Raw genomic sequence first — 14,054 nt, 5'->3', positions numbered from 1 at the left:
GGACGAACTCCCGGAGCAGTGGGTTGAAGTTTTGCTGGGGTTCCCTGGCGTATAAAGTGACATCATCTGCATACAGGGAGATGAGTATTGGGTGGAGGAAGCAGCGCAGGGCTTTGTCGTGATGATGATGTCTGATTTTGGCCGCGACGGGCTCTATTGCTTGGGCAAACAGTAGAGGGGAGAGTGGGCAACCCAAGCGGGTGCCCCGGGTTACAAACAAGGGAGAGGATGTGCGCCCGTTGATTAGTACCTTTGCAACTGGAGAGGTGTATAAAAGGCATGCCCACGATAAAAACCCTTGGGTAGTCCCATGCATTATAGGATCACAAACAGATAGTCCCATTCCACAGAATTGAAGGCCTTAGTAGCATCTAAGAAGACCGCCCCCATTGCCAGCTGTGGATATACATTCTGTAAAATGGAGATTATGGGAAGTCGCACTGCCAGGTACGAAGCCCGCCTGGTCTGGAAGAACTAGCTTCTCCATCAGGAGGCTAAGGCGGTTAGCCAGGATCTTGGGAAAATGTTTGCATCAGTATTGATGAGAGATAGGGGGTGATAGTCACAATGGTCCGGTGGTTTAACTGGCTTCAGGAGGGAGGTTATGAGTGCGTCGTATATCGAACTTGGGCCTCTATGTAGACTTTCTTGAGAAGTGGGAGCAGATGATCAATGCAGAAACAACCGCACAGGTGCACCACAGACAATAAGACAATAAGTGCAAATAGTATTTGGACACAGTGAAGAAATATTTCTCAGAAAGATGTTGATAGTCTTCTCTAAATCTTTATTTGCAGTTTGCAGTAAAACGTACAGCCGACGCGTTTCGTCCCAAGCTGGGACTTCTTCAGGGCTGTCGGTAAAAACATATACATACAATCAATTTTTTATATACAAGGATCAACACCTAATCTAACAATATATACAACAACAGACAATTACGAAACAATTTAAAAAGCACTACAACGATAGACATGGAGCTTGTACATACATTGGCCTTAAGGTGTCAGCCCACAATGTCTATGAGCAGGGAATGACATTTGGACGCAGAGATATGTACAGATGTATATACACTATTTACAGTTTATGAAATGTGATTCCATATGCTATTTCCATTTAAAACAGACATTTTCATCAATCGGATGGTGTGTATGTACAAAAAGGCATACAGTGTGTACTAAGCCTATGTTTGTACAAGTAGCCTAGGAAAGGACCGAGATAGGAAAAACCAGGGTGGAGCGGGGAAAGTACAGACTGAGAAAGAACCGTTGTCTAATTGCATATTGGATGCTTGTTTCTTGTTATGGATGACTACTGCTACGGACTCGGTAATGTTTTACAGGAGGGGGGCTGGACATATTAGGAACCAACTACGCCTCAGAGTGAAGAGGCTGCTAGCATGGAATACCATAGTTTTACAAAGCTCAATACTCATTTACCTTTAAGTATGTGATCCGTCGCTTGTAGAAATAACGTAAAAGGAACCGGGGTCCAAGGGGCGCCTTCCCGGACAATGTAAGCTTGATGTATGAACCGGAATGTGTATTAGATCATTCCCATGCCAAATTAGCAGTGTGAGTCCTTAATAGGGACAAGAGAATGAGAATATTAGTCTTGAGGTATAAAAAAGAATAATATTGGGTGACATGGTTAGCAGTTTATGGCTTCGTAGTGGACGAAGGGGGGGCGTTGGGAACCCTGTCATAAGGACTAACGATCCTTTACTTATATCTACTTACTGTAAGCTTGATGATGGACGATGAGAGCAGTGCTTAACACGGTTCCTAGGCAGTGTAAATGATCTTGCTACCTTAGTTTGTATCTGTCTTTAGAACATATACTGAAAGATAATAAAAGAGAGAAAGCAGGGAAACCCCCTACGTGAAGACTTATTAAATCAATGAGTGAAGAGAATTGCAAACATTATTAAAAAAGGACGAAGAGAGAAAGGTGGATATGTTGGCATGTGGTTTACCTGAATGATAAATATAAGTAGTAGTGGACAGGTTGTCCTAGAAGTCCAAGGGAGGAGGGTGTGGGCACTGTGTTCCAGCAGGCCTGCCAAATAAAGAGCAGGTAGATGAGATGCTGACTTATGCTTAAGCACACCTACTATGAACCATGAAATTCCGTTTCTACATGAGTTTTTAACAATATCTCTGACAAATGAGTATGAGAAGTTCAAAAATATAAGGGAGCTTCTTCTGGAGTGCAATTTCCCTAAGTCAGACTTGGTAGATAGGCAATATCTCCCTTAGTTGAAAACAAGAACAAAACTTAACAAAAGCTTAGTACAGGAAGGACCCTTTGAATGGAGGCCATTACTGCAATGAATATAACAGAGGGGATAACCATCCTCCTTAAAACAAAGGCATTGCCTAGTGGTCGCTTGCTATAGGAAATGCCCTTAAGTGGGGACCACTACTACAGGAAATATAACAGAGGGACTGTGCAGGTTACAGAGTATGTAACCAATCTTACCGTTCCTGGTAAAACAGCCGGCGCCCATCCACTGCCCTCGTCCCACCGAAACACCTACAGCGACGTCGTGTTCGAACATTGTCAGAGCCTAATGCCTCTTATATAGCCTGGTGTATAACGCTAAGGGCCTTCACCTGCTGGTAGCGCGCCAAACCCGCGGGGACGCTGAGTGTCGAAAATGCGCGGTTGCTGCCTGTGTGGAGGCGGCGGCCATATTGGAATGGCTAAGGAGAACGTGTTATTATACACACATACATTGCCTAGTGCCCGTTTTTAGCCTGGTCCGTCCTTCAGAGCGCCCGAGATTGATAAATGTTTCATGTCGGATGCTTAATAATTCCTAACAGGGTGCCACCTATATTAAAAAGATGTAAACGATAAAAACCGGTAACTGAATGTTTAAAACGCAATATTGGTGTTGAACGTGCTTGATGCTAAATGGTAAACGAGTTTAGATAGGTTAAGCCAGAAGTATGTTTTTAATGTAAAAAAGAAAAGTGGCAGGCTGTATGGTAGTAACGTTTGCCATATGTGCACAGTGTGGGAAATACAACAAAATTACGGCGGCCATCTTTGCCTGTGTTCCCACTGGTGATGGAAGACCGGCAAGTCAATAAAAAGTCTAAAGTACAGACCGGCAAGTAGGTATTTATATTGCAAGTCTGGGATACGGCTAAATCGATAATGAACTAGTTGACAGTGGAACAACAAGGGGTATAGTTCGTTATAAAAAGGACAAGTAGCATGTTCTAAGTATATGACTTATACAATGGATGAAGGAAACGGTGGAAGAGCGGCGGCCGTCTATGCCAGTCTTCTCACTCATGAAGGTATAAGCGGGTATTGTTGTGAGAATAAGAGGCATATATCGTGTCATGAAAACTCCTCAATCCTTGATAATATTATCACGATTAAGGAAATATAAGGTCAGGGAGCGGAGTGGCTAAGGGTCCAATATGTGGATATCTGCCCAGGTTCCTATGTCCAGCCATGTGACCCCGATAATAAGGGAGCATCCAAAGCGTGAAGGAGAAAAGCAATGCAGGGCACCAAAATGCAAAAGGACAGTGATGAGAAAGGAGTGTGTAAAATGTGAACAGAGAGGAGTAAAATAAAGGTTTATTTGAAATATTTGGGATAACAGCCAAAATGAGTAAGATGGGAAACTGAGTGCATATTAATTACAAGGAGGGCTATTTACAAGTATACCACAGGGGGCGAAACCTGTATACAGGTTTGCAGATCATTGTTTTAGTCATCTTTAAAAGTGTAAGGACATGTGGTCCTTCAGTATGTTTAGATGCACAGGCAGAAGCGTGATCTGTATGGTGATCATGAGCAAACAGGATAGGGGGCAACAGATGCAGCGGGTTAAGCAAGGAAATAATGTAGCTCATCTTCGGTGTTGTGACCAAGTTCTATACATCGTAGTCTACAGATCCAGCCCGCCTCCCGTTGTCTTAATGCAAGTTCCCTATCACCTCCTCTTGGGTGGATAGGTTGATGGTCAATGCCCATAAACCACATGTTATCTGTGTCTTTATGGCATTCCTGCATATGGAAGGTCATAGGATACCTCATGTCACCATTACGTCTCGCACGGACGTGTTCTTGGATGCGGATCTTTAAAGCTCTCTTGGTGCTTCCAACATAGATTTTATTGCAGCCGCACCCCAAGATATAGACAACATATTTGGTGTTGCAATTGATCAGGTGATCTATGGTATAGGTTTTGTTAGTGTTAAAACAGAATTCCTTGGTTCTATTTTTACCTAGAACACACATGTTGCAGTCACTACATGTGAAGAAGCCTTTAGCGGGGGAGGTTAGCCAATTGGTCCGCTTTTTGGATTCTATGTAGCTTGGGCAGAGAATGTTACGGAGGTTTTTTCCCCTCCTGTAGCATATTTTGGGCGTCCTGGTAATAGAATCCTGTAGGCTTGGTATGTCCGCAATCAGATGCCAGTGTTTTCTTAAGATGTTAAAAACTTTACTGCTTTGGTCAGAGTACTGTGTATTAAATGAGAGGGGTCTGCTGGTGTCTGCTGGTCTAGTTTTGGGTGCCAGAGTAGTTTGTCTTGTTATTTTTCGAACTTTTTTGTTGGCTTTTTCAAGGGTCTTTCTGGGATAGCCCCTCTCCAGGAACCGTTTTTCAGTTTCTTGAGTGTTATGAAGGAAAGAGTCCTCCGTGCTACAATTCCGGCGCATCCGGATCATTTCCCCATAAGGGATGTTCTCGATTACATGTCGGGGATGTGCGCTCTCATAGTGTAGAATACTGTTGCAGGCAGTTGCCTTACGGTGTGTGCAGCTTTGGATCTTGTTATTCTCAACAAAGAGTTTAACATCAAGAAAGTCGATTGCTTTCTGATTATGTGTCATCGTGAAGCGGACATTAAACGGATTATCATTGAGGTAGTCAAAATAGTCCAAAAGTTCCGGGGTAGGTCCATCCCAGATAACTATCACATCATCAATGTACCTACCCCAGAAAATTATGTTGGTCATCCATTTGGCTGCGTGGCGTCCCCATGCATGCTCCCGCTCAAACCAGCCCATGAAAAGGCCGGCGTAAGCGGGTGCAAATTTGGATCCCATTGCCGTCCCTTGCGTTTGGTGGTACCATGTCGAGTCGTGCAAGAAGAAATTTTTTGACAGTATGATATCTGTCATTTCAAGAAGGACACCATTGTGTGACATGTGGTCTGCCGATCGTTTGTCCAGAAAGGTTTCTAGGGCCCTTATTCCAAATTCCTTTTTGATACAGGTATAAAGCCCGACTACATCGAGGGTGACGAAATGAAGGGTATCCGTCCAAGTAAAACCCTCCAGTTTGCCCAGTATGTCTTTAGTGTCCCTCAAGTAAGCTGGAAGATTTTGTACCATGGGCTGGATGAAAGTGTCCACGTACTCTGACCGTCTTTCCGTAGGCGAGTTGACTCCGGAAATAATGGGCCAGCCTGGTGGGAAAGGGCCTCCCTTATGTATTTTGGGGAGTATATAGATGCAAGGGAAGGAAGGGGTTGTTACTGTAAGGTATTGACACTCCTCAACACTAAGTAAGCCTATCTCCCGCCATTCTGTAAGTCTCATGTTTATATGGGAGGTGAGTGCTTCAATAGGGTTATAACCGAGTCTGGTGTAACAGGTGGAATCAGAAAGTTGACGGGAAATTTCATTCATGTAATCTTCCTTATTCATGATGATTACGTTTCCCCCTTTATCCGCCTCTAGGATAACAATATTGTCATCTGACTGGAGTCTTTTTAGGGCCTATGACTCTATACGTGTGAGATTGTATTTGGAAGGGGGAGCACGTGCGGGGTTTTCGAGCATTTGGTAGAACGATTGGCTAACTTTTTTGTGAAAAATTTCAATATTTGGATGGGTACCTGTGGGGGTGAATTTGGATCTTGGTTTTAATCCACTTTCAATATACACATCTTCAACAATGTTCAATTCCTCTCTCACACTTTCAATGTCAATAGATGTATCGAGTTCCACAGAAATCATTGCTTGAATGGTGTTTATTTCATTAACAGTGTAATCCGTGACATTATTGACATTATTCAAGAAAACATGATTAGTTGGATTACGTGCAAAGTGATCTTTAAGCTTAACCAATCGAACAAATTTCATTAGATCAACAAATAAATCAACATCACCACCCGTTTGATTGGGGCAAAATCCTAAACCCTTATTGAGGACAGAAATCTCATCTTGCTTCAGTTCTCTCTTTGATAGGTTTACAACAATAGATCTTACTGTGTTATCATTCTCAGTTCTAGCTATTATTGCGGATTCCCCTTCTTTTTGGATCTTGTTATTCTCTCCACTGATTCTAGATTTGGTTTTTTCGAGTTTCTGTTTGCGTTTCTGCCAGTGCCTCCCTCCCCTTCTTGTCTTGGGGGTTCTTTGTGTGCCGGTCGTGCCCCGAGCCTCCACCTCTCCATCTCCAATAAAAAATTATTGGGCCTTATGTCAGATGCATTGGAGCTTATTGGTTCAGTTATGGAAGCCGAGCTTGCGGCTGACGAGAGTGATGTAATGCTGCTTGCAGAGCTCAGTTCGGGGGTCTCAACTCTCTGTCTTTTGCCCTCTCCCGGGACTTTCACCTTGTCGTATTTTTTGGAAAAAGTGTATACCCTCCCATCACTATAATCCTTATCGTCCCTCTTAATTTTCCTCAGTTTTTTGTCTCTTAAGTAGATCTGATGTTTTTCTAGCACACCATCCAGTATTGCATAATTTTTCTTTATCACATCTTTTAGTTCAGACAGTGCTATCTCCCTTTCCAGTTCTTCTATTTCTTGCTGAGCCTTTGCTCCCTTCTTTTCAGCATTTTTTATTAGGATACGCATCATTGTGAAAGAGGCGTTCCGTAAGTTATTTTCCCAGTCTTCTAATTGGTCAGTGTCTAGGTCTTCAAACGTGGGGAAGATAAGTATCCTCAACCCTCGTGGGATTTTCTCATTCTCTAAGTATTTTCCCAAGGTGGTACCATCCCACCAGCGGGACATCTCATTCATCTTTAATTTCTCCAATTTTTTGAATTTGGCTTTTAGGCCATCTTCCTTTGGGATTGTTGTGCCAATTGATTTGGCCCCAGGTGTGAATAAATCCTGGGCAAGCTCCTGGCGTCTATCTTTGAAGCTGGTCATACTTGAGACAATCTTTTTACAGGAGTCTCACTTGAATAGAGTTATAAATGTATAATCTGAATATGGGGTGTGTCAGTGCTAGTGAGGGTGAACTAAAGTAAGAAACAGAACTTAGGGGTCAAAGAATATCACGGGGAGAAAGTGAGTCAGGTGCTGTCACTAGGAAGGGTCCATCATTAGATTCTGTTTCTTACAGATGATCAATGCAGGTTTCATAAAAAATCTATGGGGAGACCATTGGACGCCGGGGCTTTCCCAGATTTCATCTGCATTATTGCAGCATGCATCTCAACATCCTCTGTCGCCCAGACCTTGACCCCTGCTTACATTAAGTCCAGAAGAACAACTTTGTAACTATTGCAAATACCCAATGCAGTGTATGTTTTTCCCATAGGATAACATTACCCCTTTTGAGGCACATGCTTCAAAACTGACTGGTGTATTTTCGATGTTTATTGAAAATCACTAACTTGAAAAGTTCTTATATGATCTCGAAGATCTTGGTGTCTAATTTAATATAAAAATCGATGTTATTTTTCTAAATTGGTGTCCGATATCCTTAATGAGTGTGTGCCACATTTATTGATTGTGTGTGCAATAAATGCCAGAAACTCTCCTCTGAATATCCTATGACTGTTCGACGAAATTACCCCAAATAGATCACCTTTGGATTGTTAAAGCAAGCCCCTGTACCGACCCCCATTATGCGAGATACATGTCAGGGCTGCCCTTTATCCCTGCTACTCTTTGCGCTTGACATCAAACCCCTCACAGCCAAAATTCGGCAACACCATAGAGATTATACTAAACCATATCCCTCGCAAACCACATATCTGAAAGAAAACGGTTAGTGTTAGATTCCTTACCTTAGAATATCCCCAGGCGTCAGACTGGATCCGGAAAGTTTTCGTCAGCAGTACCCCTGCGCGTCGCTAGGCTCCGCATCCGTTGTCTGCGTCGTGATCGCCTGGATGACGTTGTCTGAGTACTTAGTCGCCGCCCTCTCGCGTTCTTCTTTTTTTCGCGCCAGCAAGCGCAGATCCGGGAAGAGCAGTACTCGTAGTCATTTTTTGACTAACTTCTTTGATCTATTTTGATCACATCTCAAGTCGTCCCTCGACTCGCGGTGCCGATAGGGTTGCCTGGGTTTAAGCCTTGCGAGGACTGTCACCGCTTGATGTCAGGGACCGACCCCCACCGTCGGTGCCTTTACTGTCTCGGGCCGACCACGACGACAAGTCGTGCCCCGATTGCCGGGTCTTGACCTCGAAGGCTAGATGGGAGCGGTCCCGTAAGCGGCTCGAGCTCCGGCAGTCGGCTCTGCGCCGCTCAAGGTCCTGGTCTAGGAGGAAGTCGAGGGACCGGTCGCGGATCCGCAGTCATCGCCGCACGACGAGTCACCACCACTCGTCTAGCTCCAAGTCCTCAGGTAAGTTGATGCATTCAAAAAAGAAGTCGAAGAGATGTCATCGCTCTACCGACCCCTTCCCCCCCCCCCCCCCTGACGCTCGAGCGACGCGGACGGGGGTTCGGGCGACACGGACCACGTGGCTCCACCGGAGCCGCATGCGCCGTGTCCAGCCCCACACCCGCCAGTCCCTGGGCTGCACGCAACGCCGGAGGAGATACGTGACTTACTTCCCTCCGTCTGACCCTGTTGTGGCGCCTTCGGGCCCCGCAGGTCCGTCTGGGAGCCCTAGCGTGCCGGCGGCTCAGGCCCCGGTGCCGTCATCGACTCCGGTCCCGACGCCACAGGGCCCACAGGATCCGGGCCTGGATCCGGGTCGTCGCCAGTCGACCTTACAACTCTTCTGCTGGCACCGACCCCGAGGGTGTCGCCCACGACGCCGTCCCCGGACAACGTCGTACCCAGTTCAGTCCGGGTCCGGCGCCGCCCGGTGCCATCTCTGGCGCCGATGGGTGAGCAATTTACCTATGACCCGGCTACATCATTTTTCCCTGACTATCAGGAGATGGATGACGAGGAGGAACGGGAGGGGTCTGAGCACCCTCTAGCACTGCAGTGCCAGTTGAGCCAGGACGGGGCAGATGAGCCAGGGGAGGCCAGTGTTCTGGACACTTCGCCCGGCACTGGATTCGTCTCTCCTCCCTGTGTGGCTACGGAGGAAGGGGCTGCTTACAGCGTGGTGTTGACTAGGGCGGCCAAGACCTTGGCTCTTGAGCTCCCTGTCGCGTCCGTGAGGACTAACCTCAATGAAGTGCTCAAACCAGAGGCAAGCTCCTCGGAGCCTCTACTGCCGTTTAACGAGGCCCTCACTGTCGTTCTGCTGGGCACCTGGTCCAAGCCCTCCACAGGCCTTCTTGTGGATCGGAACGTGGCCCGACGCTACCGCCCGGCTCCGGGCGACCCTAGCTTTTTGTCTATTCACCTCATCCCGAGAGCCTGGTGATCCAGGCCTCTACATCCTAAACCGCATTCCCGACCGCTCCTCCGGATCGGGAATCCAAAATGTACGGTCAGTTTGGGAAGAAACTGTTCTCCTCCTCGAGTTTGGGGCTGGGGTGCGTCAACACCGCCTACCTTTTGGGCCATTACACCCATTCTTTGTGGGATACGGTTGCGGAGGTGCTGCCGCAGTGCCCGGAGGAGGCCCGGGCAAAGCTCACCCAAGCCCTGGCGGAAGGGCGGGATGCAGCACGCTACTCAATACGGTGTGGACTCGACACCACAGACTCGCTGGGTAGGGAAATTGCAATAACAGTGGCAGTTGGCCGCCACGCCTGGCTGAGGTCCGCCAACTTTTCGGGGGATGTCCAAGCCACCCTCATGGACATGCCCTTGATGGCCGTCACCTCTTTGGCGACAAGGCGGACAGTGCGCTGGAGCGTTTCAAGGACTTCAGCTCTACGGCCAAGTCCTTGGGCCTAGGCCAACACCAGGAAACTTCTGCTTTTTGCTCCTTTCGTGGCCAAGGAAGGGGCCCCTCCACACGTCCAGCCAGCCGCAGGCCCAGGCTCAATGCGGTCGCGGACGTGGTTACCGCTGTGGCGGTACCGGGGGATACCGGCAGGGTCAGTCCACACCAGCCCCTGCAGCATCTGACTCTAAGCCTTCCTAGTCTGACATTTCAGGCCCATTCGTCGCCAGTGGGGGGCAGGGTCCGCCATCCCCTCCCCCACTGGCGTACCATCACGTCGGACAGGTGGGTGCTGCAAATCGTCCGAAGGGGCTACTCCCTCCCCTTCGAGGCGACCCCTCCAGCCATGCCACCGCATGTCGGGGGATCACTTGCAACTTCTGCAGGAGGAAGTTACGGCCCTCTTGGCCAAGGGGGCCATCGAGCTCGTTCCTGGGCCAGAAGTAGGACGGGGTTGTTATTCACGCTACTTTCTGGTACCCAAGAAGGGCAAAGGAGGCCTACGCCCTATCTTGGACCTACAGAGCGACAACGGCTTCCTCCGGAAGGAGAAGTTCAAGATGCTGACTTTGACTCAGGGCCTAGCTGCCCTGGACCCAGGAGACTGAATGGTAGCATTGGACTTGCAGGACGCATATTTCCATATCCCCGTCCTGCCGGCCCACTGGCGCTACCTGCGGTTCACAGTAGGCCATGAGCACTTTCAGTTTACCGTGATCCCCTTTGGCCTTACCAGCGCCCCTCGGGTGTTCACGAAAGTTGATGGCGGTGGTCGTAGCTCATCTGCGCAGATCAGGTGTTTCAGTCTTCCCCTATCCCGACGATTGGTTATTGAAGGCAGGCTCGCCCCAAACAATCTTCTCCCACATCCAGACTACGGCCGACCTCCTGCACTCTCTGGGGTTCTCCATCACCATGCCGAAGTCACACCTGGGCCCCTCTCAGAAGCTCCTTTTCATCGGAGCGGTTCTGGACTCGGCGCAGTTTCGGGTTTTTCCCCCCGAACAGCGGGTTAGGGATATTCAGGCTCTAATTCCGATCTTTCAGCCTTTATCCCGAGTCTCGGTCAGGTTGACGCTGCAGCTCCTGGGGCTGGTGGCCTCTACATCCTTCTGGTGCATCACACCCGGTGGCGGATGCGGGCTCTGCTGTGGGACCTGAAGTTTCAGTGGGCACAGTATCAGGGCAACCTGTCCGACCACGTCCTGATCTCGGAGGGTACTGCGAGTCAGTTGCAGTGGTGGCTCACGAACCGCGATTGGGTCAGCGGCAGATCTCTCTCCCTACCCCAACCGCAGCATGTAGTGGTGATAGATACAACCCTCCTGGGATGGGGGGGGCCACATGGGAGAGAGGGGAGATCAGAGGCCTCTGGTCTCCGGCGAGTCCCGGCTCCATATCAACCTTCTGGAGCTGCGGGCGATCCGACTTGCACTGAAGGCATTCCTTCCCTCTGTCCGAGGAAGTGTAGTGCAGGTGTTCACGGACAACACTACCACCATGTGGTACTGCAACAAACAGGGCGGGTGGGGTCGTGGACCCTTTGCCAGGAGGTTCTGCACCTCTGGCAATGGCTGCAACACCAGGGCGTCACCCTGGTGGTTCAACATCTGGCAGGTTCCCTGAACACCAGGGCGGACTAACTCAGCCACGGGTGCATGATGGATCACGAATGGCCTTTGAACTCGGACGTGGCGCAAGGCCACTTTTAGCAGTGGGGAGAGCCTTGGTTCGATCTATTTGCCTCCAAAGAGAAAGCGTAATGTCATCAGTACTGCACGTTGGAGTTTCCAAGGCGGCACTCTCTCGGCAACGCTTTTCGTCGTGAGTGGAGCTGCGGTCTGTTGTATGCCTTTCCGCCTATACCACTTCTGCCCAGAGTCCTGAAAAAAATCAGGTGAGACCGGGCCCAAATCATCCTTGTGGCTCCGGACTTGGCACGAAGTCAGTCGATCCCCCGATTTGCCTGCCTCTTCTGGAGGACCTTCTGTCGCAGCAGCCGGGGATGGTCCTCCACCCCAACCTGTCAAGTCTCCACCTACATGCGTGGAGATTGAGCAGCGGCAGTTGAGACCATTTGACTTGCCTCCTGAAGTTTGCGATGTGATTCTGGCAGCCAGGTGTCCCTCCACAAAAACGGTATACGCCTGCAGGTGGAACAAATTTGTGGCATGGTGCACAGCAGAGGCTATGGATCCACACTTTGCCCCCCTTTCAAAGGTTCTCCTCCTCCTTCTTTCTCTTGCCCAGCAGGGCTCTGCTCTGGGCACTCTTAAGGGCTACCTCTCGGCCATTTCAGCCTTCTTAAGGCTTCCTGATCAGCCTTCTCTTTTCAAGTCCCCTGTTGTAAATAGATTCTTGAAAGGCATCACGCACATGTTCCCTCCTGTTCCCTTCGTGATGCCTCAGTGGGACTTGAATTTTGTTCTAACATATCTGATGTGCGCTCCCTTTGAGCCACTTCATAACTGTACTCTTCGTCTTCTTACTCTTAAGACTGCATTCCTGGTTGCCATCCCCTCTGCCAGGAGAGTGAGTGAGCTCCAGGCTCTATCTTCTAAACCTCCTTTCCTCTCTGTCCATCCGGACAAGGTTGTTCTAAGGACTCGTCCTTCTTTCCTGCCCAAGGTGGTCACAGCCTTTCATATCGGGCAGTACATCACCTTGCCCACCTTCTATCCGCATCCCTCGAAAGAGGAAGAGAGACTCCACCGTCTGGACCCAAAAGGTGCGCTCTCATTCTATCTGGACTGCACACGCCAGTTTCATGTGAACGACCAGCTCTTTGTTGGTTACATGGGCGCAAAGAAAGGACGGGCGGTGCACAAGCGGACCAACTCTCGGTGGGTCGTTTTGTGCATCAAGGTTTTCTACTCCTTGGCAAAAAAGGAGCCTCCTGTTTGGCTGCGTGCCCATTCCACTCGGGCCACGTCGGCTACTACTGCCCTGGGTTCGGGAGTCACCTTGCAGGACATCTGCCAGGCAGCTACGTGCGCCTCGCTGCACACGTTTGCTAGACACTACTGCCTGGACAGCCAAGTCCGGAGAGATTGCTTTTTCGGCCGTACCGTTCTCCAGGACTTTCTGGTGTAATCTTGGTTCGCAGACCCACCACCGGGGTTGGTATTGCTGGGGTATCTATTCTAAGGTAAGGAATCTAATACTAACCTGTTTCTTTCAGATGCACAAGTTACTTACCTTTGGTAACAATATATCTGTAAGAAACAGTAGTTAGTGTTGGATTCCTTACCGCCCCACCCATCCTCCCTGTTCTGCGAACCGATATCTAGGGTTAAGGACATCCCTTTCAGGGCCCTAGTTTCATGGCACCAGTGTCTGTTTCTATCATGGCTCTGCGTTCCTGGCATGGAAAGCTATGTACAGAACTGACATCAGCGCGCGAGGGCGGCGTCTAAGTACTCCAACGTCATCCCGGCGATCACGACACTGGCGACGGACGCGGATCCGCAGACGACGCCTAGCGACGCACAGGGGTACTGCTGACAAACGTTCCGGATCCAGTCTGACGCCTGGGGATATTCTAAGGTAAGGAATCTAACACTAACTACTGTTTCTTACAGATATATCGTTACCGAAGGTACGTAACTTGTGCATTAGTCTCAATCCGATCCCACTAGAATTTATCAGATTTCGTTCCTTCTCTGGGATAGGGATCGATTGAAGTAAATAGCAGATCTCTCCGATCACGGCGAACACTGTTCAGTTTACTCCTGAATTTCCACTGAGATGGTGCGAAATGGAAATAATATATCTAGCCGTGATGATAACAAGAAACAAAGAGGAAACACGCAGCGCAAATTATGACACTGCTGTCAAAACCATTCACTAACTGGCTGGCTCGATGGATCCCGCTGCCACTCTCATTGGCTGGCAGAGTGGCGCTGATGAAAAATGTTCATATTACTTAAACTATTATATTTATTAGCCAATATACCCTATAAGCCGGGACATCCCTTCTTTGACAACCTCAAAGTGTCAAAGAAGGGATGGGGTGGGAAACGGCCCGAGTGGG

At 48.8% G+C, this 14,054-nt stretch overlaps 2 protein-coding genes across 3 annotated transcripts in view; one reads left to right on the top strand and one right to left on the bottom strand.

The window, feature by feature from the left end:
- Positions 1–14,054, top strand: part of NDUFS1 (NADH:ubiquinone oxidoreductase core subunit S1) — a 657,173-nt gene that overhangs the window by 423,478 nt on the left and 219,641 nt on the right. The window lies entirely within an intron of this gene.
- On the bottom strand, positions 3,853–5,079 carry LOC147730498 (uncharacterized). The gene has a single exon (XM_086958423.1). The coding sequence runs from the start codon at positions 5,077–5,079 to the stop codon at positions 3,853–3,855; it is 1,227 nt and encodes a 408-aa protein (XP_086814549.1).

This window comes from Lissotriton vulgaris, chromosome 2_1 (genome assembly GCF_964263255.1).
Source record: "Lissotriton vulgaris chromosome 2_1, aLisVul1.2, whole genome shotgun sequence".
Classification (NCBI taxonomy): Eukaryota; Metazoa; Chordata; class Amphibia; order Caudata; family Salamandridae; genus Lissotriton; species Lissotriton vulgaris.
This window is presented reverse-complemented; position numbering and strand designations above follow the sequence as displayed.